This window comes from Brassica oleracea, chromosome C4 (assembly GCF_000695525.1).
Source record: "Brassica oleracea var. oleracea cultivar TO1000 chromosome C4, BOL, whole genome shotgun sequence".
In the NCBI taxonomy this organism is placed as follows: Eukaryota; Viridiplantae; Streptophyta; class Magnoliopsida; order Brassicales; family Brassicaceae; genus Brassica; species Brassica oleracea.
Window position 1 is genome coordinate 25,309,590 of NC_027751.1, and position 26,997 is coordinate 25,336,586.

General features: G+C 43.2%; 1 protein-coding gene and 2 pseudogenes across 1 annotated transcript; 2 read left to right on the forward strand and 1 right to left on the reverse strand.

The window, feature by feature from the left end:
- The first annotated feature begins 249 nt into the window (after nucleotides 1-249).
- On the forward strand, nucleotides 250-7,332 carry LOC106338488 (annotated as a pseudogene).
- A 9,353-nt stretch (nucleotides 7,333-16,685) lies between these two features.
- Nucleotides 16,686-17,663, reverse strand: LOC106338489. The gene is made up of 2 exons (XM_013777453.1): nucleotides 17,155-17,663; nucleotides 16,686-17,043 (listed from the first exon to the last, which is right to left on the reverse strand). The coding sequence occupies exons 1-2, from the start codon at nucleotides 17,661-17,663 to the stop codon at nucleotides 16,686-16,688; spliced, it is 867 nt and encodes a 288-aa protein (XP_013632907.1).
- Nucleotides 17,664-20,499: 2,836 nt separating this feature from the next.
- Nucleotides 20,500-21,891, forward strand: LOC106338490 (annotated as a pseudogene).
- Nucleotides 21,892-26,997: the final 5,106 nt, after the last annotated feature.

A 26,997-nucleotide genomic window follows, 5' to 3' on the forward strand; every position in this document is an offset into this window, starting at 1 on the left:
GAGGCTAGTTCAATTTCCTGACTCCTTGGTTGTCCGGGACTTGAGAGGAAGATACTATAGACTGAGTTGACCACTCAAAGTAAACTCTGCTAGCAGCCCATCGTATGTGTGGACTAGCATTTCTGCTGCAAGGAAGTTGTTATTACTGGGAATTAGACAGAAGATACATTCAGGTTATGAAGTCAAGGTGTGGAAGGATCCGTGGATTCCAATGCCCCTGCGAAACCAGCTATCCCTGCAGCGCCAGTTATGCATCATAATCTGAGAGTTAGCGATCTCATTAATCAGGTATCGAAGGATTGGGATGTTGGTCTATTGGAAAACTATATCAATCTTGATGACATGCCTCTTATAAGGAGTTTGGCCATAAGCTCAATTCGTCGTCGGGACACGTTCTGCTGGAACTACACAAGGAATGGTCAATACACGGTTAAATCTGGATATTGGGTGACTCGGAATTTATTAAAGGCAGCGGAGGAGAAGGAGGTCTTGGAGCCGAGTATCACAAAGCTTCAAGCATTTGCTTGGAAATTAAAGGCACCTACGAAGATATGTCATTTTATATGGCAGTTGTTAACCGGTCATGTGGCGGTAACGAAGAACTTAACAAGATGCAAAATGAGGTGTTATAACTACTGCCCAAAATGTGGGGAACTAGAAGAATCTGTAACCCATGCCATATTTGAATGCCCGCCAGCTCTACAAGCTTGGTCCTTATCATCAACTCAAACAAGCCCAAATATATTTCCACTACCAAGCGTCTACACAAATATGGATTACCTATTCTCGAGGAAAAACAACATTATCGAGCCAGAACGAAACAGGGATCCTTACCCCTGGATAATCTGGTGTATTTGGAAGGCTAGGAATGACAAAATTTTCTGGGGGATAGACAGAGATCCTTTGGACCTAGTTCGACATGCAGAAAGTGAATGTCAAGCCTGGTTTGATGCGAACGAAGTGGTACAACCAGTAGTACAAGATAGCAATACTGAGGACCCCCAAGTCATAAGCTTGGGTAATATTTGCTTGTTAGATGGATCTTGGACAGCCTCTGCTCAATTTAGTGGATGTGGATGGGTCTGGATGGGAAGTGGTGGGAACATTCAACTTATGGGGACAAGAAATTTCACTCGACGAGAATCAGCCTTGCATTCGGAGGTAGAAGCACTGCCATGGGCAATGGAGAACATGCTTCAACATTCAACATGCCAGAGCTTTGGGATAGACTGTAAGGAGCTGATTACAATGATAAAGGAACCTCATGCTTGGACAAGCTTTGCGACGGAATTGGAAAGGATAGAGACGCTACAGATATACTTCCCGGATTTCAACATCATTCACGTTCCACGAGCGCGCAATCAGATTTCAGACTTTTTAGCTAAAACTGCTAGATCTTTCCATAGGGAACTACATTTTATTGGTTTTTCTATTCCGGTTTGGTTACCCAGACCACCTCAAGTTTGAGTAATAGAATGACCTTATAACGTAAAAAAAAACAAAGTGCATCTTTCTGTGCGTCCACCTCAGTTGAGGATATTCCTGTTATTGCTTCTTCAACTTGAGATACAAATATGCTGCAAATAAAATGAATGCATTAGAGCTTATATAATTAACACTTTTCATATAATTAACATTCACAAGAATATTTACCTGTCAAAGGAACGGATTAATGCATCCTCGCAGTTGAGAAAAATATAAGTGTGGACACTATGCTTATCTTCTTCACATGACCACCATACTTCTTTCAGTTTACCACCAAACCGTCCAATTTGACAGAAAATGTCAGGAACACCATCAACTGCATATGATGTCAGTACTCCCCCATCATCGTATCTTTTAGGAACTCTTTTTCTCATACGAACAGTTGGAGCAAAGTAGTATGATGTGAAGTTATATGTTTCTGCTGTCAAACTCTCAACAACTATTGAACCTTGGACCTTTGCAAGATTTCTTGCTTTTCCCTTCAAATGTTACATGGAACGCTCAAACGGATACATCCATCTGTTGTGAACAGGTCCACGAAGCAATGCTTTATATAGGAGGTGGACAACTAGATGCTCCATGACGTCAAAAAGTGAAGGTGGAAATATCTTCTCCAGATTGCACAATATGATCGGAATGTTCTCATGAAGTTGTTCGAGTTGTTCGATGACTTCTTCCTTGAACATACGTGTGCTAAGATCTCTGAAGAAGGCTCTGATGGTTGTATATTGCAAAAGTAACCCAATTGATAACATTTCATAACATATGTACATATATTATAAATTGATATTTACCTGCAATTGCTTCATATATGTTTGTCAGAAGGAGCTCGGCAAAAGCAAATGGAAGTAGCCGTTGCATAAACACATGACAATAATGACTCTTCATTCCTGAGAACTTTTGACCTCGTTCAACACATCCTGACATATTAGAAACATAACCATCAGGGAACTTAACTTCTGATGCAACTCAGTCAAACAAAGTTGTTTTGGCTTCTGATGACAACCGAAAGATAGGAACAAGAATGTTTCCATTGCTCTTGATATGTAACTCACTTCTTGAGCAAATATCCGGTAAGTCCATCCTTGACTTCTTGTTATCTTTTGTCTTCCCAGGGACGTTCAGAATTGTATTCATGATGTTGTCAAAAAAGTTCTTCTCTATATGCATCACATCCAGGTTGTGACTTAAAAGAAGATCCTTCCAGTAAGGCAACTCCCAAAATGTACCCTTCTTATGCCAATTGTGCGCCACACCATACCCATCAGGCATATTTCCAAGAACATGTCAGTTTCCTCCACACTTAACTGTTTCCTGAGCTCCATAATAATCAATGTTCGCTTCGATCTGTTGGCTGGTGAGATATGGAGGAGGACTGTCTCTGACAACTCTTTTGTACCTAAACAATGTCTTATTTCTTCTGTACGGATGAGAAATGGGAAGAAAGCAACGATGATAAACAAACCAACAACTCTTCATACCAGTCTTCAGTTGAAAAGCATCTGTCGATCCAAGACATTATGGACAAGATAATCTTCCATGTGTTGTCCAACCAGACAACATCCCATAAGCAGGAAAGTCACTTATTCTCCACCGCAAAACTGCTCACATCGTAAAATTGTTTTTCATCGAACAATCATGCGCCCTCCCCCCTTCTGACCACAACTCCTTTAGCTCTTGTATCAATGGTTGAACAAAAACATCTAGCGGCCGTTTTGGATGCTTCAGCCCAGGGATTAATATGGTTAAGAACAAAAATTCTTGTTCCATGCACATTTCCGGCAGCAGATTGCACGGCGTAAGAATGACTGGCCACAAAGAATATTGTCTCCCAGACATTCCGAATGGACTAAATCCATCGGTGCATAACCCAAGATAGACATTCCGTATATTTCTACTGAAATCTGAGTGTACCTTGTTTAAATGTTTTCACGCTCTTGCATCTGATGGATGAGCGACCTCGCCATCCCTCTGGACATGTTCGGCCACCTCATCGATGCAGCAGTCCTCTTAGATTGATATAACCTTTTCAACATGTCTGTAATTGGTAGGTACCACATCATTTGGTACGGTACCCTATTCCTCCCACGTCCTTGCGGTTTGAATCGTGGTTTCTTGCATAATCCACACTCTTCTAGCTTCTCATCATCTTTCCAGGAGATCATGCAGTTGTCGATGCAAACATCTATCATCTCCGAAGGCAACCCAAGACTATAAACCAATTTCTGAATCTTATAATAAGATTCAACAGACACGTTGTCTTCTGGCAAATACTCTTTAAACAACTCCGCTCATGCATCCATGCAATTCTCAGGTAAATTATGATATGTTTTAATATTCATCATCCTAGCTGCTAGAGACAATTTAGAGAGACCTTCTCTACAACCAGTGTAGATTGGTTGATTTGCAGCATCTAGCCTTTCATAAACCTTTTTGCATCCAAATTAGGTTCTTCTACATTTCCAGTTCCATCAGCTATTGTTGTAGTTGTTTCTAAAAATACATCAGTAATCATGTCTTGAACCCTATCATGATCTACCATTTGATCTTCTTGATGATAATTATGTTCATTATGCAAATGATTCGGTTCTTCATTATCATCCTCAAAATTATTATTACTACTACTAGCTTCATTTCCACCATAACCCTCTCCGTGTTGATACCAAATATAATTTTGTGGTGTAAATCCTCACTTTACTAAATGCTTCCATACAGTTTCACTACGTGCAAATTTTGAATTATTGCATTTCCAACAAGGGCATAACATCTTACCGGCTTTCCTGCGTGATCGGTGTAGAGCCCGCCTGGTACATGAATGTCTCTAGCCTGCTCAGAAATGCATTCGTCACTCTCCCTTCGGAATCTTTATGGGAATACATCCAACTCCGTAACTCGTAAATATTACCGCCATCCGCCATTTTTTTTTATAATTTTTTTTTTGGAATTTTTTTTGGATATTTTTTTTGGAAATTGTTTTGGGAATTTTTTTTGGAATTTCTTTTTTTATAATTTTTCTGGAATTTTTTTTTTCTCAAAATTTTTTTTCTTCTTTTCCTTTGTGTTGTGAGAGAGTGAGTTGTGAGAAATGACATATATATATATAGAAAAATTTACGAGTTTGATAGGTGAAGTATAACAATGATTTTACTAGGAAAATTTTACTAGGGTTTTACATCTCTCTTACATTGGTTTTACAATGAATTTACAACGAAATTAGGCAATTCAAATCGCATTGAATACACGTTTTCACCAATAGATAACAGTAACATGTTTCGTCTTAATATCCTCATAAATTTACGACGAATATTGTTCGCGACGTACTTTCATCGTAAATGTACAAGGTATTTACGACGAAATTTTTTCCTAGTAATTTTACATCTACGTTACGACGAATTTCTATTTCGTTGTAACATCCTTATAAACTACTCGTAAGTTTACGAGGAAAAATTTTCCTCATAACTTTTCGTCGTTACGGAAACGTTTTCTTTTAGTGATACATACGTAATAGAGAATGTGTGAGAGAGACTCGGAGAGAGAGAGAGTTCACAAAATGCACCTTTGGATAAGTCATCGAAATTGACCTCGGCTTTCACAAATCCACCGAGGGACGTCTTCATCGCATCACCAAAAGCATTCATGTTTGTATCACCTTGATTAGAAAATATCATTTAAATTTGATTTGGGTTGGTTTTGCTTTTAAATTTATAAAATTGCATGGTTCATGCATGCAAACTCAAACCGATTTTAAAAATGTGAGAGAGGCGGGTCTGAGAAAGTCTGTTACAGGGGCATAAACGTCATTTCCGATTCAAATTTTTCGAAAACTCGCTCTCTCCTCCGCGGGTGCATGTATATTTTTCGAAAACTCACTACGAAGCGATTCAGAGCTAAAACAAACTTTTGAATCTCTTTTTTATTTTCCTTCGCTTAACAAACTATCGACTAGTGAGATACTGAGAACAAGAGAAGGTGAAGACGAGATCCAGTGATGTACAAGTAGCTGCTAACAGAGGCAAGAGGAAAGCTCCCGAGGGAGATGAAAACGGCAGAGGGAAGAGACGATCGGTGAAGAGCGACGAACCGAAGAGCTCTCCTCAGATAGATAAAAGATTAGCTCCGAAGAGGACGATCCTAGGAATCCATGGATGTGTATCTCCTCAATGCTCTGCTTCTACTTACTGCTCCAGCTTCTCATGGTATTGTTCTTCTTCTTCCCCGATCGCACGTAGTTTCGATTAGATGAACGAAACTGTTCTTTACGAATAGACTGATGTGGAACTAGGATATAGAACTCGATTGATCATCTTCGGAATCAATTGGATTGTATGAGAACATTGATTTTGATCGTGGTTGCTGAATTTGAAAACCGATTGCTATAGCTCCTCCGATGTCGAATCAGGAATTGTTAGATTCCTGAGTATGTTCTTACGATTTTCTCAGGTATGAGCAAGATGCGTGGACATACGTTTCGAGGTTTTTGAATGGGAAGTCACTGGTGATGCTGGGAACAACAAGCAAATGGTTTAACAAGATCGTGATGGAGGATGCTATTTGGAGGTTTGCTTGCTTGCGTGATCTTCAGGTGCCAAAGCCGTATCCATCTTCTTCAAGCTGGATCAAGATCTATGCTTCAGCTTTTGGTGAGTACTATTACAAGATAACAACCACAGTCTCTCAGAACAACGGTAAACTAAGAAATGAAATGATGGATGATGCAGATGGGAGGAGTCACTCTTACTTGTTCCATCAGCAGGAAAAGCATATTGGTCCGTCCTAAAATTTGATTCATTATTCATACTCTTATGTACTTCATTTAGCTGATTTTATCTGGTTTTGACACTGTGATTACAGACTGGATGCGAATTGGTGCCTTTACTCTTGACTCTCGAGTGTCACTCTTGACTGAGAAGTTGAGTTCTCCGCTGAGAGTTCCAAGGGAAGGAACCATAGAACGGATGCTTGAATCTAGTGGTTCATGTATTGTAAAAGACATCAAAAGCGGTATTTGAATTGCAGGTAATTAATTCTTGACCTTGTTCACAAACGAGAAAGATGTAACATGGCTTATCAATCTTTATTGACAGATTTACAGCTTGTTCGGTGTCCTGTCTGTGACCTCAGTACCTGTGATGGTAAAAGTAGCACATTAGTAGTCTCTTCTGCAGTAACTAAAATTGCAACTAAGAGTTTTATGTTTAACATGTGTAGGAACAATGCAAACACTGGATGTTAGGCACATTGAACTGTTCTTTAATGAAGGATACAAAAATGGAAGTTGGGAATACAATCTTATTGCGTCTCATAGGCTGCAAAAAGACGCAGTTGCAGCTTGTGGAGCCATTTTCGATCTCAAACACCTTAAATCTTCATCCTCATGTAAGTACTCCTCTTTAAATCTTTGACTCTACTTCACGACTTGTCATGAAATGAATGAAACCTTTTCAGGTATTCTTAACCTTAAGTCTTGGACCGGAGCTCCAGATGATTCCCAACCCAAAGCAATGATCGCAGTAGCTGGTCACACAAGATTACAAGAAAACGAAGGTATATACTTGTCCATACACTCTGCATTATCAACCATCTTGAAACAGAGATAAGAAAAGATACCCAGTAGTTCTTATACATATCTAAATTTATAGGAATCGTTGTGAAGTATCAGACGATGAAGGCAGGAACTGACAGTGACATACTTTCCATCAGAATCTCCAAGCAGCTACTCTGAGTTCCTGATCACAATGTGTTTATCCCACTCACACAGACCATCTTAATTCTTAAGTATCTCTGGTACACATATATCCTTATCCTCTTCAGTAAAATGAAAACCTACATTAGCCTTTTATTTTAAAAAGTGTTTGTTTGAACGGGATTCAGTCGACTAGGTTGAAAGAAATCGGAAATGGGATGACTAAAGACGTCTTATTAGATTCGAACCAAAGGGTTACAAGAGTGAAAAGAAAGTGAGAAAGACAACCCTGAAAGCTCAAAGCCACAAGATCAAAGATATGACTAAAACCCTAGATCTAGCCGCTCAGTGTGTAAAATCCAAAAGTCTCTTTCTTGTTGCTTTCTCCTCCCCTTTTATAGGTCTCCAGCCCTTGATGTCCTAATTTCGTACCTCTTTGGGCCTTGATGTGAGAGGACGAGTATACGGGCCTGGGTAAAGTTCTCTCCAAGCCGGGTACTTCGGGTCGGCTTAGTCGACCGGCTAAAAGGACTCTAAGGTCGAGCTGACGTCTTTAGCCGCCGAGACGACTAAACTAATCCAACTTGCTGGATTAGGGCATGTTATTCGATGGGCCTTGTGGAGGGATGTACTCCATCTCCTACAACAAGTCCCCCCAGTTCACTTGGGAGCGATGTGGCGGTCTCAGTGAATTTGTGGATCAGGTTTATTCGGATAGTAGGCTCTAATGCAAGGGATAATCCTTCTCGTTTAGTCGTCGGTACGTGCTTTTGGTCGCATAATGTTTTGTAGGTGTCTTTGGTCGCTCCTAGTAGCGCTTGTCTTGACTTGCCTACTTGCCTCTCTGTCTTTATGATGAGATAAAGTTTACTCGGGTGATAGATTATTTCGGATAAAACGACGGGGATCGGTTTTGTTGGTTAACCGGGGACCGGTTTAAATCGAGACCAGGAATTGATTCTGGTCTGACTACTTGATTGAAAACCGGTTCAAGCGAGAAACTGAACCGTCGCGGGTAAGTTTCTGGGCATTTGGGCGGCCTTTGAGGCCCATTTAGGCCTTCGTAGACCTAATGATTAAGCTCAAAAAATGTGCCTTCGTTTTTGCTATAAATAGGTTTCTCTTCTTTGCTTTCGTCATTCTTCTCTCCAGATTCAGGTATTCCGTTTTCTCTCCCTTCTCTCTACTTTTAATTTCTCTCTCTAGACTCGTTGGTATCGTTCGGCGGTTTTAGTCATCTCCTGAGTTAAGGAACATGCCTCCGAGAAGTCGACTGTGGCGAGAGGAGAAAGGGAAGGACATCGCAGATTCTCCGATTCCGACCAGAGATGCGTCAGCGACCGGCAGCCCAGTGGACGATTTCGACTCGATACATCGCGATGCTCTCCGGGACACAGAAAACATGACTCTATCTCATCGTCTTTTGGTCGCTGATGCCCATAGGCTGATTCGTGATGAAGGCGCGGATCGCGTTGAAGTCGGGAGCAGCGACGTGAGCGGAAGTGAGAACAGAGGAGGAGACCAAAGCGATACTGCAGCTGGTTTCAAAGGTGGCGACGCTGATGCGTTTGGTCGGTCCCCGTCGCCTTCGAGGCGGGTTCACAAGAGAGTTCGTTTTGACCAAATAGACTGTTGTCCAACTATTTATCATCCTGGTGGGATCTTCGAGGAGCTTCTTCCGCTGCCGCCTAGACTGTTGCGCGACCCGCGGGGAACAGAGGAGGAGACCAAAGCGATACTGCAGCTGGTTTCAAAGGTGGCGACGCTGATGCGTTTGGTCGGTCCCCGTCGCCTTCGAGGCGGGTTCACAAGAGAGTTCGTTTTGACCAAATAGACTGTTGTCCAACTATTTATCATCCTGGTGGGATCTTCGAGGAGCTTCTTCCGCTGCCGGCTGGACTGCTGTGCGACCCGCGGGCTCAGTCGTGGGGGAATGTGTTTGGATCCTGTGCTTCTCACCATAATGTAAAGGATCTGTTAAGGGTGAGAGGCGGTGCTAGCGTTACCTACATCATCCCGTCTCCTGAGCAGCGTCCCTGGTCACCTCCGGTTGGTTACCAGTGCGTGTATGAATCCTACTTCGGGGAGCATACGAAGCTATGGTTTCCGATCCCTTGGTTGGTGACGTCTTATGCATTCCGCCGAGACATTGCCATCTCTCAACTTTTGAACGGGTCGCTGTGAATAGTCGTCATGTTGATGGTAATGGCAGCTGAGATGGACATCTCGATGAGCGTGAAGGTCTTCGAGGAGCTGACTTTCACGAAGGCGGAGCCAAACGGGATTTTCTCGGTGAAAATGCGTTCGAACTACAACGTCTTGACCGGTCATCCAAATAAGACGCAGGATTGGCAACGCGCGTACTTTTTTGTGAAATCTGATGAACATGCTTTCGAAGAGCCGCCGGGGGACGACTACCGCGTTTTGTGGAACCAGCAACTCGGTAGAGGCTCGTCAATTGGAGTTTTGTTTTAGTCGTTAGCTCTAACCCTTCTTATCTTTGTATTTGCAGTTCGTCACCCGAATACGATCGCCTACCCTGAGAAGTTCTTTGAGAGTGCTCAAGCGGTCGCGGCGAACAGTCATATTCGTTGGCCGGATCTCAGTCGAGAGTGGATACGTCGCCAGCAAGCTAGGATCGCTTGAGGTAAGCCTGCTGGTTGCTTTTAGGGACTATTCGAGGTTTGTTTTTTTTGAGATTTTCACGTCGATTCTCTACTTCTGTAGTTGATTGGGAGTCGATAGGTAATCCCGCTGGTTGCTTTTAGGGACTATTCGAGGTTTGTTTTTTTTTGCGATTTTCATGTTGATTCTCTGCTTTTGTAGTTGATTGGGAGTCGAGGCTTCCTTGTGTTCTCGGTCCCCGTAAGTTGCGCCTTCCTTTGTTTACTCGCAAACAACAGAGACTTCTCGACAAAGCTAGAGAAATGGATGGAGTCCCGGATCTAAGCTCCCTGTTGAAAGGGAAGTTACAATTGCTCTCGAAGAAATTGACTACAATCGATCCTCAGGGACTGTCTAACTCCGGAGGCGCTGGTGCTTCTGAATGTGGTGGAACCTCCAGAGAAGGGGCCTCCAAAGAAGGAGCCTCTAGAGAGGGGGCCCCTATTGTAGTCGATGAAGGGGTCGGAGCGGAGACTTCTGCTTCAGGTCCCAAGAAGAAGAAAAAAGCAAAAAGACTAAGGGGGGAGCGACCGACGAGGTTCCTTCCGAAGAGTCTGCTTCCCTCGATGCGACTTCCGAGGGTTCAAAAGCAAAAAGGAAGAAGGACGACAAGAAAAGGTCTCGTGGTGGGGCAACTTCCTCTATTGATAGAGATGAGGGCCTAGCAGAAGGGCGAGAGGGTGCTTTAGTCGGGGCGGCGCCAGATGGTCGCCCAAAGAATAGAACTAAGAGGTCTGTTGAGGCAGAGCCCCGTCCTTCTACGTCCGACACAAATGCTGCTGATGCGACCTTAGTCGACGTTGTTGGGGAGGACAGCAGCACTCCTGAAAACCTGTCGGAGGAGAGGAGGAAAACCAGCTCGCGAGAAGGGGTTTCTGGTGTTGAGCTCGTTGCGAATGAGAGGTCTGCTCCAGACTCTTCTGCGAGAAGAAGTTCTCGATCTGAAGGTTCTCTAGCAAAGAGAAGGAGGATCGAATTCCCTGATCGCGTCGAGTTTTCTTATGATGAGACAACTCCCCTAATCCTTAATCCCCTTAGATGCGCGGAACTGACGCGCCAAATTCGTGGTGGGATGAAGGAGATGCCGCAACTGGACGTCTTTACTTCAGGAATGAATACATTGATGCCGCTTCTTCGAGAGCGCGGGTAACTGCGTTACCTTTCTTCTTTTATCTCTTTGTTGATTTATTAGATTCATCCATCTCACGTAGTCCGTGTTTATCGTTCTGCAGAGTGACGGGAGCGTGACCTTCCTTGTCGAGAAGTACGACAGTGCTCGGAAGCAGACGATGATCCAGTTGGGATCTTCAGAGAAGCTTGCTCAGGCAAGGTTGAAGGCCATCGAGAGAGTAAGGGCGGAGCATAAAAAGGCTAACGAGAAGGCTGAGAAGGAGAAGGAAATTCTTCGAGTGAAGTTCGAAGAGCTGGAGGGTAAGCTCAAATCCGACAGAGCGGCGAAGAAAGAGCTTGCCCGAGAGAACACTCGTTTGGACCAAGCGGCTGCGACCCTTGAGAAGGAGAAGGCTGAGCTACTTGCAGAAAGGGATGCTTCAGTGGAGAAGTTGATCAGAGAGAGGCAACGCTTGAGGGACTCCTGGGGGTTGGAGGTTACACGTGAGAGGGAAAGGGTTGCAGCTGCGATGGTCGAGAAGGCAAATCGCTGTTTTGGTCGCGTACACGACTATTTTACTCGCTTGGATGTCTTTGGGAAAGCGAAGAACCTATACGGTCAAGCTTCGGGGACGAAGAAGTTCCTTGAGATGATAAAGGCCAGTGGGACGGAGATCCCACAAGAAATGATCGACGTCTTCGCTGAGCAGGAGAAGATCCATGAGGCGGAGGCTACGAAACTTTGTGTAGGTCCGCTATCTGATAGCGACCTCACTCTTTCTCTGCTGGTTCTTCCTTCTCGCTTCGTCGAGGACAGGTTTAGAGCATCGTTTGATCCTTATGGATCGAAAGTAAATTTGATCAGACCGGAGACGGCTTCTCAGCTCATTACCTCGCTCAAAATTACCGAGGAGCCATCAGAAGAGCCATTCGTTGACGTCATGTCGGTCCCCGCTGAGCACGTCGAGGTCCCAGAGGGAGGTGGTCTTGAGGAACGTCCAGGGAATGAGAACCTGGAGGAGGTCCCTGAAAAGGGCAACCTCGAGATAGGCGACACTCCGGTTCAAGAGGAAGAGACCGAGAACGTGGGCATCGAGGATCCTGTCCTCGTCTCGGATTCTTCCTCCGAAGGACGAGAAGACGAAGAGGAGGAAGATGATAGAGCCAAGGAAACGTCGCCGCCGCAGCCTGTCGAGGAAGAGACGACCAACGAAGTCAGGGATAGAGACGTTCCAAACCCCCCGCCTCCGGCTGTGGACTCCCTTGTCCCTGTTCCTACTCGAGTGGAAGACCCGGCTGCTGCCTCTACTGAAGACCCAGTCGGTCCTGCTACTCTTGGAATGCCGGAGGAGGACTATCAAGATTTTGTGCCTTGACGCTTTGCTTTTTTTTGTTTTACTTTGTGCCTTTTGTGTTTGTGGTCTTGATAGACCCTGCTGTTGTACGACTAGACATACTTTCATTTTGTCGGTAAGTAGCTCTTTTAAGCGGACTTTAAATTTGTGTGTTGTTGTAGTCCTTATCTGTACTTGCGATTTTTCTAAGTAAATTTCAGTTATCTTTAGAGTCTCGCGATATACTCGCTTAGAAACAATAGACTCCTGACTTTTAGCTTTTGCAAATAGATAACGAAACAACCCGCTAAGGGACTTTGTTCAGCTCTTGTTGTATTTCGATTGAGATAACATCTAGGTTCGTCATTCTTTTTCGAAAACAAGAAACTGAATCTAAGAGTGGAAGGTCTTTCGTCGGTTTTCTCAATGACAATCGAGTAATTGGGTAGCTAATCTGTTACGCGTTAGTCGAGAAAAGGTTAAGATTCACTCCGTTTGGTCGGTCAATGCTCTTTGGGCATAGGTGACTCGCGACCGTTGGGTCCTTAAGCTAAGTGTCTGATCAGGACATAGCTAGGCAGTGGAACGTGAGTATCCGCGTACCTCCTGCTGGAAATACGGGAGCCGTTGGGTTCGATAATCGGTATTTACGCGATTGAGGTCGAAACAAAGGACAAGACTTTGACTTTGGTTTTGTTACAGCTGGACCGGTTAGGCTGCCTACGTACCTCGGTAGAGGATCAAGCCATTCGTAGTTCGTTTTTCCCGAGTAAAAGTGGCCGTTAGAAGCGCATTTACTCGGTCGAGTAGAAGTGACAGCGGAGGTGCATCTACTTGTTTTTTTTTTTTTTTTTTTTTGGAGATGATTATGTCCCTACGAGTAGAAACGTCGTAGATGCATTGAGTTCCATGCTCGAGGCACTTCTTCTCCGCGTGACGTTTGAAGTTGGTAGACGCCTGGTTTGACAACTTTGATGAGTCCTTCCCACCTAGCGCCGAGTTTACCGGCGTTCAGCTCCTTAGTGTTCTTGAACACTTTGCGCATGACAAGGTCACTGAGTTCAAGGGGTCGTGCCCGGACCTTTTTGTTGTAGTAACTCTCTATCTGATGTTAATAGTTTTGGATTCGTAGTAGAGCTTGGTCCTGTCGTTCTTCAATCTCGTCGAGGGCATGAAGCAGCATCTCCTTGTTGAGTTCGACGTACTGGGGAATTTTCGAACGTCGGACGGTTGAAACGTTAACTTCTGCGGGAGCCATAGCCTCGGTACCGTATGCAAGAGAGAAAGGTGTTGATTTAGTCGATCCTCTTGGTGTTGTGCGGTGGCTCCAAAGGACTCCGTCGAGTTCGTCGGCCCAATGACCCTTTTTCAGGTCTAAACGTTTCTTAATGCCGTCGATGATGAGCTTGTTGGAGGATTCCGCTTGGCTGTTTCCTTGCGGGTAACGAGGGGTGGAAGGGCTTAATCGAATGTTCCACTTGCTGCAGAACTCCTTGAAGTTGCCTGACATGAACTGTGATCCATTATCAGTAACGATTTCATAAGGTAGACCGTGGTAAAAGATAATGTTTTTCCAGACGAAACCACGGACTTTTTTGTCTGTGACTTGAGCGTAGGCTTCAGTTTCGATCCATTTGGTGAAGTAATCAGTGAGGATGAGAATGAAACATCGCTGGCGGGAGCAGGGAAGGGGTCCTATGATATCCATTGCCCATCGCATAAATGGGTACGGCGCGGTCGTCGTTCGTAACATTTCAGTTGGACAATGTGATGTGCCGCAGTCCACGGATCATTACATGGAACCAGCTCAGCATGGAGTTCAGGACGTTCTGAACATTTCAACCGAGGTTCAAGTTTTTCACCGTACCAGACTTGACTTGGATCATGCCAGACTTGAGAAAGATCATGTCAGACTTGACTTGGATCATGAGGTTTCACAAAATGATCGAAACTTCTCTCTTTTGGCTCGATTGCCTCATACTGCACGTACCGGCGACCGTACTGATGGACTAATCGACCCTTTTGATCAATTCATGCACTTTGATCAGCCAAATCTCACTAAGGCAAGGATCCTTCACCTATCTAAAGACATAGGACACACTTGGTCTAGTATGGTTCATGATCTGGACATGGTGGTTCATACGGACAGTCCCACATCCGTCATTCTCCTTACCGCGGTTCATGCTTCAGGATACAACGAATCTGGACAGAAGCCGAACAGTCACCTTGTCTAGTCTTATCTCTTTATTTTCGTATTAAAGACTAGATCTAGATTTATATGTACTTTTTCATTTAATTCCTAGATCTACAAAACACTATAAATATGTAGTCCATTTCATCAATAAAATCAGTACAGTTTTGGTTGTTTATTTTGTTTCTTCTCTGAGTGAGAGAGAGAGTTCTTTAGCTAGTTCATTGGTGTGAACCGGCTTGTTGATTTGGTGGTCAGCCAATTCATCTTTGTGTGTTGTTTGGTGGTTAGCCAACACATTCATTTTTTCTTTGGTGGTTAGCCTTAGATCGTGGGTATATCAAGAGTCATTCCGCATCTCTTGACGATCCTTTCAATCCATCTCAGTTCCAGAAGTGCCGTTTGCCTTCTCGGATCATATCCAACACCCAGCTAAAGTGATCCTCCCTATCTTAGGGTTCTTCACAATGGATGTTTGGTGCGTGCCATTGGAATTTATCGCAGCTTCTAGCGTAGGACTCGCAATCTACGTTCATCGTCGGCCAGAAGAAGCCAAGGCTTCTCACTTTGATCGCTAAAGCTCGTCCGCCCGAATGGTTTCCTCCAGTGCCTTCATGCGTTTCGGCCATCACCCTTACTGTCTCATCACCATGGATACATTTGAGGAGTACTTTACTCGCAGTCCATCGATGGAGTTCGTCGTCTAGGATGATATAATGGGCACTGCGTGTTTTTAGTCGGCGGGCTGCCCATTTCTCGGTTGGAAGTTCTCCCTTTGAGAGTAATCAATGAACTCAGTTCTCCAGTCAGGGCCGAATCCATCAGTATCGAGCGTGTCGGTTTCGGTGACTGGAGCTATGATGACGGTTTGGTCGGTCGAGATATCGATGCTCGGCTTCTGAATGCGGTGTATTGGGATGGTTCGTTTAACTTGATCCCGGAGCTTGCTTCCAAGGGCTGCAAGGGTGTCGGCACAGACGTTTTTCCCTCTGGGAACTTTGACGAGTTCGAAGAATTCAAACTCTACGGCTAAGCCTTGTACTATCTTGAGGTAGGCGTCCATCCGATCGTTGCAGGCGTCGTAGTCACCGCTAAACTGACTGGCGACTAACTGCGAGTCGCAGTAGGCACTTAGGCGTTTAGCCTTGACAGCTTTTGCTAAGCAGATTCCAGCGATCAAAGATTCGTATTCTGCTTCGTTGTTCGAAGCTGGAAAGCCAAAGCTATAAGACTGTCTGATCAGTTCTCCGGTTAGGGACTGTAGTTGGACTCCGGCACCTGCGCCCTTGTTAGTCGAAGATCCGTCGACATGCAGTGTCCAGTTTGGGTTTGGGAGTGTGAGGTCTTGTTCCAATTCCGGGGCCAATTCGACTAAGAATTCCGCAAGAACCTGAGATTTTGCCGCGGTTCGGTTCTTGTACGTGATATCAAGCTCACCGAGTTCGATAGCCCACTTCGTTAGTCTTCCGGACCTGTTGGTATTTTGGAGTATCATTCGAAAGGGCTGGTCGGTTAATACTTCCACTGAATGTGACTGAAAGTATGGGCGAAGCTTTCTCGCCGCTTCGACGACTGCCAGCTCCATCTTCTCCAAAGTTGGGTATCGCGTTTCTGGTCTGGTCATGCGCCTGCTTGTGTAGAAGATTGGCTTTTGCTCACCACGGTCCTCTTTTATCAGAACACTGCTGACTGCTGCTTGCGACACTGCAACGTAAAGAGATAGAACGTCGCCGACATCTGGCTTGGCGAGTATGGGTGGTGTTGTCAAATAATGCTTGAGTTGAGTAAATGCCTCCTCGCATTTTTCATCCTAGATAAACCTCTTGTTACCTCGTAGGAGATCATAGAACGGCAAACATTTGTCGATGGATCTGGAGATGAACCGATTGAGTGCAGCTATCCTACCTGTAAGCCGTTGTACTTCTCTACTGTTTTTTGGGCTTGGGTGGTTCAGGACCGTGGAGATCTGCTTCGGGTTGGCTTCGATTCCCCGCTGTGTGACTATGTAACCAAGGAACTTGCCTGAAGAAACCCCGAATGTGCACTTTGTCGGGTTCAGTTTCATGCCGTATTTGTTGAGAGTTTCGAAGCAATCTTGCAAATGACGGAGGTGATCAGCGGCGTGTAGCAACTTGACAAGAATGTCATCGATGTATACTTCCATGGTGACGCCCAGCTTATCTGCGAACATTTTGTTCACAAGCCGTTGGTAGCTTGCTCATGCGTTCTTCAAGCCGAATGGCATGACCTTATAGCAGTAGGTTCCTCTATCTGTGATAAAGGCCGTCTTCTCGTGATCGTCGGGGTGCATCATGATTTGGTTGTACCCGGAGAAAGCGTCCATGAAGGTGAGCATCTCGTTTCCAGCTGCGGACTCGGCTAAACGGTCGATGTTGGGGAGAGGATAGCTGTCCTTTGGGCAGACTTTATTTAAGTCAGTGAAGTCGACGCAAACGCGCCACTTCTCGTTCTTCTTCTTAATGACTACTAGATTTGCTAACCACTCGGGGTAGCGCACCTCAGCAATTGAGCCAGCGCCGAGTAACCGGTCGACCTCTTCGTTTATAGCCTTTGACCTGTCGGGACCAAGTTTACGTCGCTTTTATCGGATAGGCTTGAATATCGGGTCGACGTTTAGTTCGTGAGTAGTTATAGCCAAATCAATTCCTTTCATGTCCGCCATGGACCACGCGAATGTGGACACATTCTTCTTGAGGAAGTTGAGAACTGACTGCCGCATATCCTCAGAGAGATATGCACCAATTCTTGCGGTCCGGCTTGGATCGGTATCGTCAATAGGTAACTCGAGAACTTCGCCTTCCTGGGAGCAGACTTTAGTGGTTGGAGGAGAAATAGAGTTAATGGATAGAGACAATCGTTGGAGTTTGACTGTGGCGACTAGGAGCCCCCTAGCGGCTTTTTGATATCCTCGTAATGTTTTGATTTTTCCGTCAGTACCAGGGAACTTGACACACTGATGATAACTAGATGGAATAGCCTGCATTGAGTGCATCCAGGGGGTTCCAAGTATAGCGTGGTAAGGGGCCTTCGTGCTTACAACAGCAAACTTAACAGTTCGAGTGACTCCACATGTGCGTACCGGAAGACGGATTGTTCCCAGTATTGTTTCAGAGGATCCGTTGAAGCCGGTTAATGTTCTGTAGGACGGTTTTATGTCGTCTAGATCGACTCCCATCTTCTGCAGAGTTCCTCGGAAGATGAGGTCGACGGAGCTTCATGTATCAACGAGGACCTTGGTGACGCCGTACTCCCCAATTCCAAGGACGACAAGAAGAGGGTCGTTGTGGGGTACGTGAATCCCCTCGGAGTCATCCGGCGAAAAAGTTATTGGAGGGTGACTTGGCGGCCTAGTCGGCCACCTCTGCGAAGTCGCGACCTGTCGACGGTACTCCGTGACGGATCGAACTGAATTGCCGCAAGGAGGAGATCCGCCCATAATGACGTTTAGCTGCTGTCTCGTTTTTACTCGCTTGGAGTCTAAGAAGGCGCGTAAATCGGTTGATACGTTTTTGTCATTTTTTTACGACGGAGTGTCGTTGCTTGACGTCTTAGTTTGCTCCAAACATCTTCGGAGGTCCGTGGATTTCAAACGATTGAGACGGATGCGAAGATCGCATGCGCCAGTATTGAGTTTATCTCGAAGGTCACCTGTCGAGATACGCCGGGACTTCCGTGCATCCTACGTTGTTCGAAGATCATTGTGCTTGGAGCTGTTGTTATCTTCGGACTCGAACTTTCATTTCAGAAAGTCTCTCAAATCTTCGAGTACAGGCGTGTCGTCGTTCCCGTCGTCCGACGATAAGGTTTGCTGAGAGAGTATAACCTCAATGCGCATACGATTAGCTGGTTGCTCTTCGTCGGCTGAGGAGTCTCCCTCGCCGTTACCCTTTTGTGTGTCTTCCTCGTCGTCCCGTTGTTGAGTTTCGCTTTGTCGACCTTTGCCTGTAGCTTTGCGTTGGGCTCTTCTTTCGTTATTCTTGCTCCAGCTCTTGCCATTCTTTGGCTTAGCTTTTAGGGATTCAAACTTAAAGTCGCCACTTGCGAGAGATGAGAGGTAGTGCGCATAGAGTGAATTGCACTCTGTCGTATCGTGCCCTTTGACGTCGTGATATTTGAAGTGCTTGGTGAGATCGACGGTTCTGGAAGGGCCTGTCGCTGAACCTGCTGCATTTGTAGGTTGGGTCGCGCAAACAGCGTCGACTGGTTTGTCGGACGAATCGAGCTCCCTTACTCACTTGTTCTAGCCTTCTCTGCGGACTATGAGAGTTGAAACCGGCACGTTGTTCTCGTTGACGACATACATGTATCCGTCTTTGCGGCCGTTTTTGTCGCTTGGGGCATGCTGGCGCGGTTCTTGTCGCGTGTTGGCGTTTTTAGCCCGGAGGCTCTGGTCTTTGGTTTGGTTAAGGTTCCACAAGCTAGAGGCGGTAGCGCTGCGCTTTGTGAACATAATGTACGTCTTGAGAAAAGCTGTTGACAAGTCACGGAAGCTTCCGATTGAGTTTTCCTCTAACTGGGAGAACCAGGTTAGGGCTTGCTCTTGGAGAGTCTCGACGAACAGTTGGCAGTAGCCTGCGTCCCTTTCTTCGTCGGAGAGTCGAGCCCGCGCCATCGCGATGTTGAAAGCTGTCATATGTTCCACCGGGTCTCCGCCGGGTTTGTACTCGGGTAGGCGTAGCTTCTCTATCTTTCCGAGTTGCACACTAGTCAACGCGTTAGTGAAAGGGGTGCGCGAGGTTGCCGCGAGTACGCTCTCGATCTGCGGGGCCGCGCTGGTTACCTGATGGATCTTCTCGCTCATTTGTTGGAAGTTGAGTTTGAGCTCGGCGATTTCGCGTATGGTTGCGAGATCTGAACCTACTGGGGGGTATCGGCGAGAAGGGTTTCATTAGGCTCCGAGTCGTCTGAGACGTGGTCGCCTCCGGTTGCCGTTGGGTTTGTGTTGAAGAGGCGACGGCGTATCTACTGGGAACGGCTCGTTTGGCCATCAGGAGCTGTGAGTGCTGCGACCAAAGCAGCTAGTTGGTCATTTGTCATTTTTTGGACTTTGTCTTGATGAGCGAGTCGAGCCATGATGGAGCTCATGAAATCTGCGGTGATGGGTGGCGCGGTTTCAGGCGTAGGGGTTGGTTCTCCGCCCGGAGCGCCGAAGGTGGCATCGTCTTGAGCCATGTAGATCTAGAACGTTACTTTAGTCAGCCCCACGGTGGGCGCCAATTTTTTGAACGGGATTCACTCGACTAGGTTGAAAGAAATCGGAAATGGGATGACTAAAGACGTTTTATTAGATTCGAACCAAAGGGTTACAAGAGTGACAGGAAAGTGAGAAAGACAATCCTGAAAGCTCAAAGCCACAAGATCAAAGAGATGACTAAAACCCTAGATCTAGCCGCTCAGTATGTAAAATCTAAAAGTCTCTTAATTTCTTGTTGCTTCATCCTCCCTTTTTATAGGTCTCCTGCCCTTGATGCTCTAATTTCGTACCTCTTTGGACGTTGATGTGAGAGTACGAGTATACGGACCTGGGCAAAGTTTTCTCGAAGCCGGGTACTTCGGATCGGCTTAGTCGACCGGCTAAAAGTACTCTAAGGTCGAGCTGACGTCTTTAGCCGCCGAACCGACTAAACTAATCCAATTTACTGGATTAGGGCATGTTATTCGATGGACCTTGTGGAGGGATGTAATCTATCTTCTACAGTGTTACATCGTTAAATATTTTGCAAGAATAGTTTGAGAGATTATTGAACTTGTTATATAAAATCACACGAACCAATGATCAATGTTTCTGTTATGCCAAGTCTCTCTCCCACTTTACTATAATCAATGTTTACACTCATCTTTATAATATTTAGCAATATTAATCTGAAATAAGTTTTTTTTCTATATCAACTCATACCAATGAGTATGTGAATATCTAGAAGACCCTTACATATCATTTTATATCTACTATTCTTTTGACTTTTCCATTATCTATATAAGTGCTTACAAGTCCCTTAGTGCCAAACCACAACATGACATTCTCAAAACAAGTTAGCATCTTTATGTTCCTCTTCTGCTTCCCTCTCCTAAACGCCCCAGCAGCAAAACGTTGCTACAATTCCTCATGTCGAAACAGAAACGTCGACGTTCGTTTCCTTTTCTGGCTCTTCCCCACGCAATCTTCGACCTGTGGCCACACAAGATTCAACATTCTATGCACCGATCGCCACGAGACAGCATTAAAGCTTCCCAACACGGAACTATTCCTCGTCCGAGATATCGACTCTGAAAAACAGCTTATCCGCCTCAACGACCCTAACAACCGCATGGCCAGACGACTCCTCAGCTTCGACGCTTCAGGATCTCCTTTCTCTCCTCTCCACCTTCTCAACCACACCATCTTGACCTGTCCTAACGAGGACATCAAATCCTCCTCCCCTTACACACCCATCATTTGCCTTGGTAATTCAACGTCCTCCTTCTTCGCCACTCGTTTTGATCTCGCGAGTTCGATGCCGTCCTCTTGTCAAGTCAAGTCTTCAAGACATTACTCCTTCCTGTTTCTTCACTAGTCGCTGTTCACCTCAACGATCAAGACCTCTGGCTGAACTGGGACTCACCGAGTGGCAGAGATTGTGAGGGTAGCCGTTCGTTAGGTGGGTTCAAAAACAATACCACGCTCGAAGTCAAGTGGTTCAGTTCCTTCAAATCTGGTTCGTTACCCAATTTCTTCTCTCATTCTTTAACCTTCATGACATCCAAGATGACGAATTTCAAATCCAATGGATCAAATAGTTGACTTAATGGTTATTATCTACTCATTAGATAACAAAACATATCAAATCTGATACGGACAGATCATGTCATTGTCTTTTGATTAAATCAAACACATATATAAAATTCAAATACTAGAACATGCGGAAACGTCAGAACCGTAAATTAAAATAATATATATGTAACTTTGAACAGCGTATAATAAACTAAAACTATTTTCTTTACCCTTCCCTTTTTTAAACACAGGACTTTACAACTTCATTTTACTAATACTGAAGTTGATCTATCTCTCCCTAATGACACTACTCTTCGGAATAACTACTTGTGTGGTATATGTCACGTTCAGTTTCGAGTGGCTCCCTACTCAGATACGACGATCATTGGCACGGCATGCCACTCGCAAACCGCCTAGAGGTCGTGTTAGGTCTGCGATTGTTGGAGCGTACAAGAAAGTGAAAGTAGAGAAAAATATGAAGCTGCCAGGGAAAAATAACAACATATGTTCCATTTGCTTATCAGAATACGCGAGCAGTGAAACCGTTGGGTGCTTATTAATATGCGAACACTGCTTTCACGTCGAATGCATCGATACGTGGCTCCAGTTGCGTAGCTCTTGCCCGATTTGTCGAAACAGTTTCTCCATTAGGTGAAGTTTGTGACTAGTTGATGTTGTTCGATTGACTCTATCGAAAAGAGTGAAAAAAATTACGTTTGCTATATATCTCTCTATGCATAGTAACAAGGTCCGTCTCAAACTTCTAGGAGGCCGGTTGCAGAAACAATACAAAATTACTAACTAATAACCCGCGTCTTGCGCGGAATGTGATTATTAGTTTCGTTATTTTTTTTAATAAAGAGACATTAAGCTGTTTAATCTGGATATCGGTTCGGTTTTAGGTTATTTTTTTGTTTTTAATCTCTTAAAATATAACGATTATTTTAAATCAATATTTATTTGTTTTGTTCGGTCAAAATGTTTGATGTTTTTGGTTTTTTTCCTGTGATAATCAAAAATTACTATTATTTGTTTGTTTTCATGTTATGAATCTTAGATAGTCGTGATGTCGAACCAATGGTTTCATATTATAGTTTCTAAACGGATAATAGTTAAAAAAAAGAAAAGAAAATTATTAAAACAAATTATTTTACTACAATTTGGTCGATAGTGAAAGAAGCATTAAGAAAAAGAATATTTTAACTTTCAAAAAAATTAGATATTCCAGTTGTGGTAAATACTTAGTTATAAGGTGCTCACGTCAATGTGCACATGTATGTGTATGTAAAAGTATATAAATATACTTTTAATAAAAATTAAATGACATTTTTTTTCAAAATAATATATGAAAAATAAAATTCTTAAAATGAAATTATTTAAAAACAAAAATATTGTAAAATTTATATAAACTATAGTATATAACTTATATATAATTATTTAAATATATATATATATGCATATAACGAATCAAATTTGATATATGTTACTATAATTATTGATATTTGTGATTTGTTTTTTTTTTACGGATATTGCATTTTACTATTTGATTTGCTTCGTAGAGTAAGGGATATCCGGATTTTTTAGTTCGAATCAAAACGGATAACGAATCGAATCAAAATTTATGAATATTTTGTCCAGCTCTATTCGTAAACAGTAAAAATAACGTAAAGAAGAGCCATGCATGTGAGTTTTATATTAAAAAAAACGTAAAGTACATAGTGCGAACATATTTATGTAGCGTTTGGCTGAGTTTATTACAATGCTTCTACACGTGACATGTGTCTAGTTTAGTGTGAACGCAATTATTACGATGCTTCTCCTTTAATATATAAGAGATTTGAAAAGGGTCTTAAATTTGAAAAACGAACCCTAAATTATAAATAAAATTGTCTCAAAAATTCTGGGCCCTGTGAAAAAGCACTTTGGACACACCCGTAGAGACGGACCTGATAGTAACATATTGTACTCCTTTTTAATATTATGTAACCCTTTTAGAGCATCATTAACCATAGAGACTCCTCCATCCAGAGCATGGTCGTTTCTTAACTGGTTTTTTTCAATAATATAAGAGAAATTACTTAAAATAACTCTAATTAATCATAAAATGACTAGACTAACTCATATAATTTTGAAATTACTAGACTAACTCTTGAAATATACAAACTTACGGTTTTGCCATCAGTAAAATAAAGCCTAATTAGAAAAAGAAATACATTTTAATATTATGAAAGGAACAAAAAAAAAAGCAAATACTTTATTGGGTTTCTTCACCAAACGCTCTCTTCGTCGTCTCCGTCACCTCCATCTCCGACGGTCCCTTTTTCCTCACAACCGCCTTTGTCTCCGTCACCTCTACCGTAATTCGACTTTGTCTCCAGCATCCTCCACGATAATTCACCTTCGTCTCTTTCCTACTCGACAAACTCGAAATCGATTTCATGGACAGTTCAGTTTCTTGCTTAAAACACCTCCATTGTTTTGTTTTTTTTCTTTCTCAGAATGATATTAAAATGTAGTAAGCTGGTTGCTGTCCAGCTGCTCTTTGATCTTGATATTGTGAATAAAGTAAATCTGTTTTGCATCAGGCTCCAAAGTAGACTCGCACTGCAAATACTTGTCAAATGTCATGCTGTTGACTTTTTATAGACATATGATATCACTAAATAAAGTGGGAAGTGACGCAATGTCTATATGTGTTATCAACCAAATATGAAATTGTAAGAACTAAATACGATAGGGTTATAAACCTAGGGTTTTGATGGCTCATGATTGGTGGGATTGGTGGGATTTGTGGAATCAAACGGAGTCGGGGGGTCGGGATCTGCTCGGGGTTGATCAGGGAGATGGTTTCGGGAGCGTTCATTTGGATAAGGAAGTTTTAAAAAGGGATGTATCAAAGGATCTCCCAAGGAGATTTGGGTATCAAGGTGTTGTTGGAACGATTTGGCGATGGTTTGTGAGAAGATCTGTGATTCAGATTCTCATTCTTTGTTTAAATCGAATCTCTATCTCTCAAATGGGGTATAAAGGACACCACGTACAAAGGAGTGGTTTGGGGAGGATTAGATACTGGTTGGAGTTGGTTTTAATTCCTGGGGAGAAACTGTTTGTATGTCTGGTATCATCAAACCACGTACAAAGGCAGGTGCTGGTGCAGAGTCAATTATTAATATGGAGCTTCTTAACGCTCCTCTTATGTAGCATTCACATTACTCTTGTTTCAACTGGACTTAGTTTTACTGCAAATTTTGGGAGATGTTCATTGAGGATACATTGCATAGATCAACAAATATGGAGAATACGGTTAATGGGTCTCTGTTTTTGGTTCTTATTTTGTTCGAGTGTTTCTTGGATACTGATTTTTTATCATTTAATTGGGCACGCTAAGACCGGCAAGTTTATGTTAATATTCCTTTGGCATGAAGCAGGAATGGATGTTCTCTCTTTAGTTAAGATATATATTTACCTTGCTGGGCCTATAGGTTTAAAGTTAGGATTGAAATTTGGATCCTATTGGTTCAGGGATCTTGTGATTTACGGTAGCCAAAAAGCCCAGAAGTGTTATGGCGTCTTATTGAGAATTGGAATGGACATGGTTTTGCATCACAATCACGTTTCTATTTATCTCTGGTCACTGTGCCATGATCTGCAGCTGTTTTTAACAATTCGGACTGTTCAATGGATGTGGTTTTGGATTGGTTCGTCTGGGTTACTTACATGGAAGCAAGTTCCATGTTTGGTCTCATCAAACCAGTCACAGAGAGTAGATTCATACATGGCAAAGGTTCTAAGGAGTGTTCTCAGGTTGGATCAGATTGATGCAAGAATGGTAACAAGGCCTGTTGAGGAGCTTTACGCGGATCTGGCGAGTATTAATTCATCAGATTTAGGATCTACGAGTTCAATGCTAATGATTCATCTTGACAATGGGAATAATCCAGGAAATGGAGGGTATTTGGACATGTTGTTTGGATTGGGATGGACAGGGAGCTCACGCCTTTTGTCTATAGACTCGATAGCAAATGACCAATTTGGTGAAGAATTTCGCTTGTTTATTTTTATATTGGTTGGGTATTGGAGTCATACAGAAACTGTTCCTAATAACTGTGGTTGGAATAGTGATTGGTGGCAAACAAGGGAGAGTTATGGTACACAATGGAATTCAGTAGAGCCAAATTTAGGACACAATGATGGGTCTGACCTATTGAATCATCAGATGACTTTAAGTAGTAAAAGGTTTTCAATTTTTTTTGGTTTTGGCGTCATTTTGATGTGGAAGATTGGAAAATTGTGGAATCATATGGGAATTAGAGTTGCAGACTTGGCAAGCAAATTTTATTTAAATCAGTTGCATGTAAAACTCATAAAACGAGAATGTATGTCATTATTTTCATGCAATCTTCAATGTTGCTCTTATAAAGATTTACGGGACATGAGTATTCTCAATGGTGTACTCGGGCTTATGGTTTCCTTTAGTTCAGTGGTTATAATATTTCTTTCGTGCAACGCCTTCCACGATGGCTGGTCAAGTATTAAATATGATGAAGTTTTTCATTGTGTTCGTTATGCTTGTGGTTTTTGGATTTTTCAGGATGATGGTTTCAAATGGCGTAAGATTGTGTTTCAGATGGTTAATTCAAAGAATTTTTCGGGTCTCTTTAAACCTGAATTCTCATGCTCGAAGGAGCAAATTCCCCACTTTAATATATGAAAATATTAAGTTGGAATTGCAGAGGAATCGGGAGTCATTGGACCATAAATTATCTTCGGGAGATATGACATCAACAAAGACCGGACTTTCTATTCTTATCAGAGACGAAACAGGATTTTGATTTTGTACAAAAATATCAATCTCACTTTGGTTATGATAGTATGGTCACTGTGGATCCTTCTGGGAGGAGTGGGGGTTTGGCGCTTTTTTATAATAATGAATATCAAGTTAAAATTCTATATTCTAGTAATAGAATGATAGATATTGAAGCGGTGGCCAATGGAAAACAAGTTTTTCTCACCTTTGTCTATGGAGAACCGGTTCAAAAATTAAGAGATCAGGTTTGGGAGAGATTGACCAGGTATGGTTTGTCGAGATCGGAACCTTGGTTTATCATAGGAGACTTAAATGAGATTACAGGGAATCATGAAAAAGATGGGGGTGCTGTGAGATGTGCGACCTCTTTCATATCTTTCAACAATATGATACGAAATAGTGGATTATTAGAATTTCCTGCCCGTGGAAATACTATGTCATGGCAAGGACGGAGAGGTAAAGGAAAAGGAGCGGTGATGGTAAGATGTAGACTGGATCGAGCTCTGGCAAATGAGGAGTGGCATACGCTGTTCCCATGTTCTTATACGGAATATTTGAGGTTGGTGGGATCAGACCATCGACCCGTAGTGGCCTTTCTGGATGATAAAATACAAAGAAGAAAAAGGGGACAATTTAGGTTCGATAAGCGGTGGATTGGTCAAGAGGGTCTTATGGATTCAATTATGTCAGGATGGACAGGAAACCAGGGAGGACAAGCTGAGGATTTTGTTACAAAAATTAGTAATTGCCGGCATGAGATATCTTCATGGCGGAAAGATAATCCACCTTATGGGAAGGACAAAATTAAAGATCTTCAACAGGTGTTAGAAGAAGTACAAACAGATAATAATAGATCACAAGAAGATATTCTTGAGGTTTCTAGGAAACTTCAGGAGGCTTATAAGGATGAGGAAGAATATTGGCATCAGAAAAGTAGGAATATGTGGTATTCAT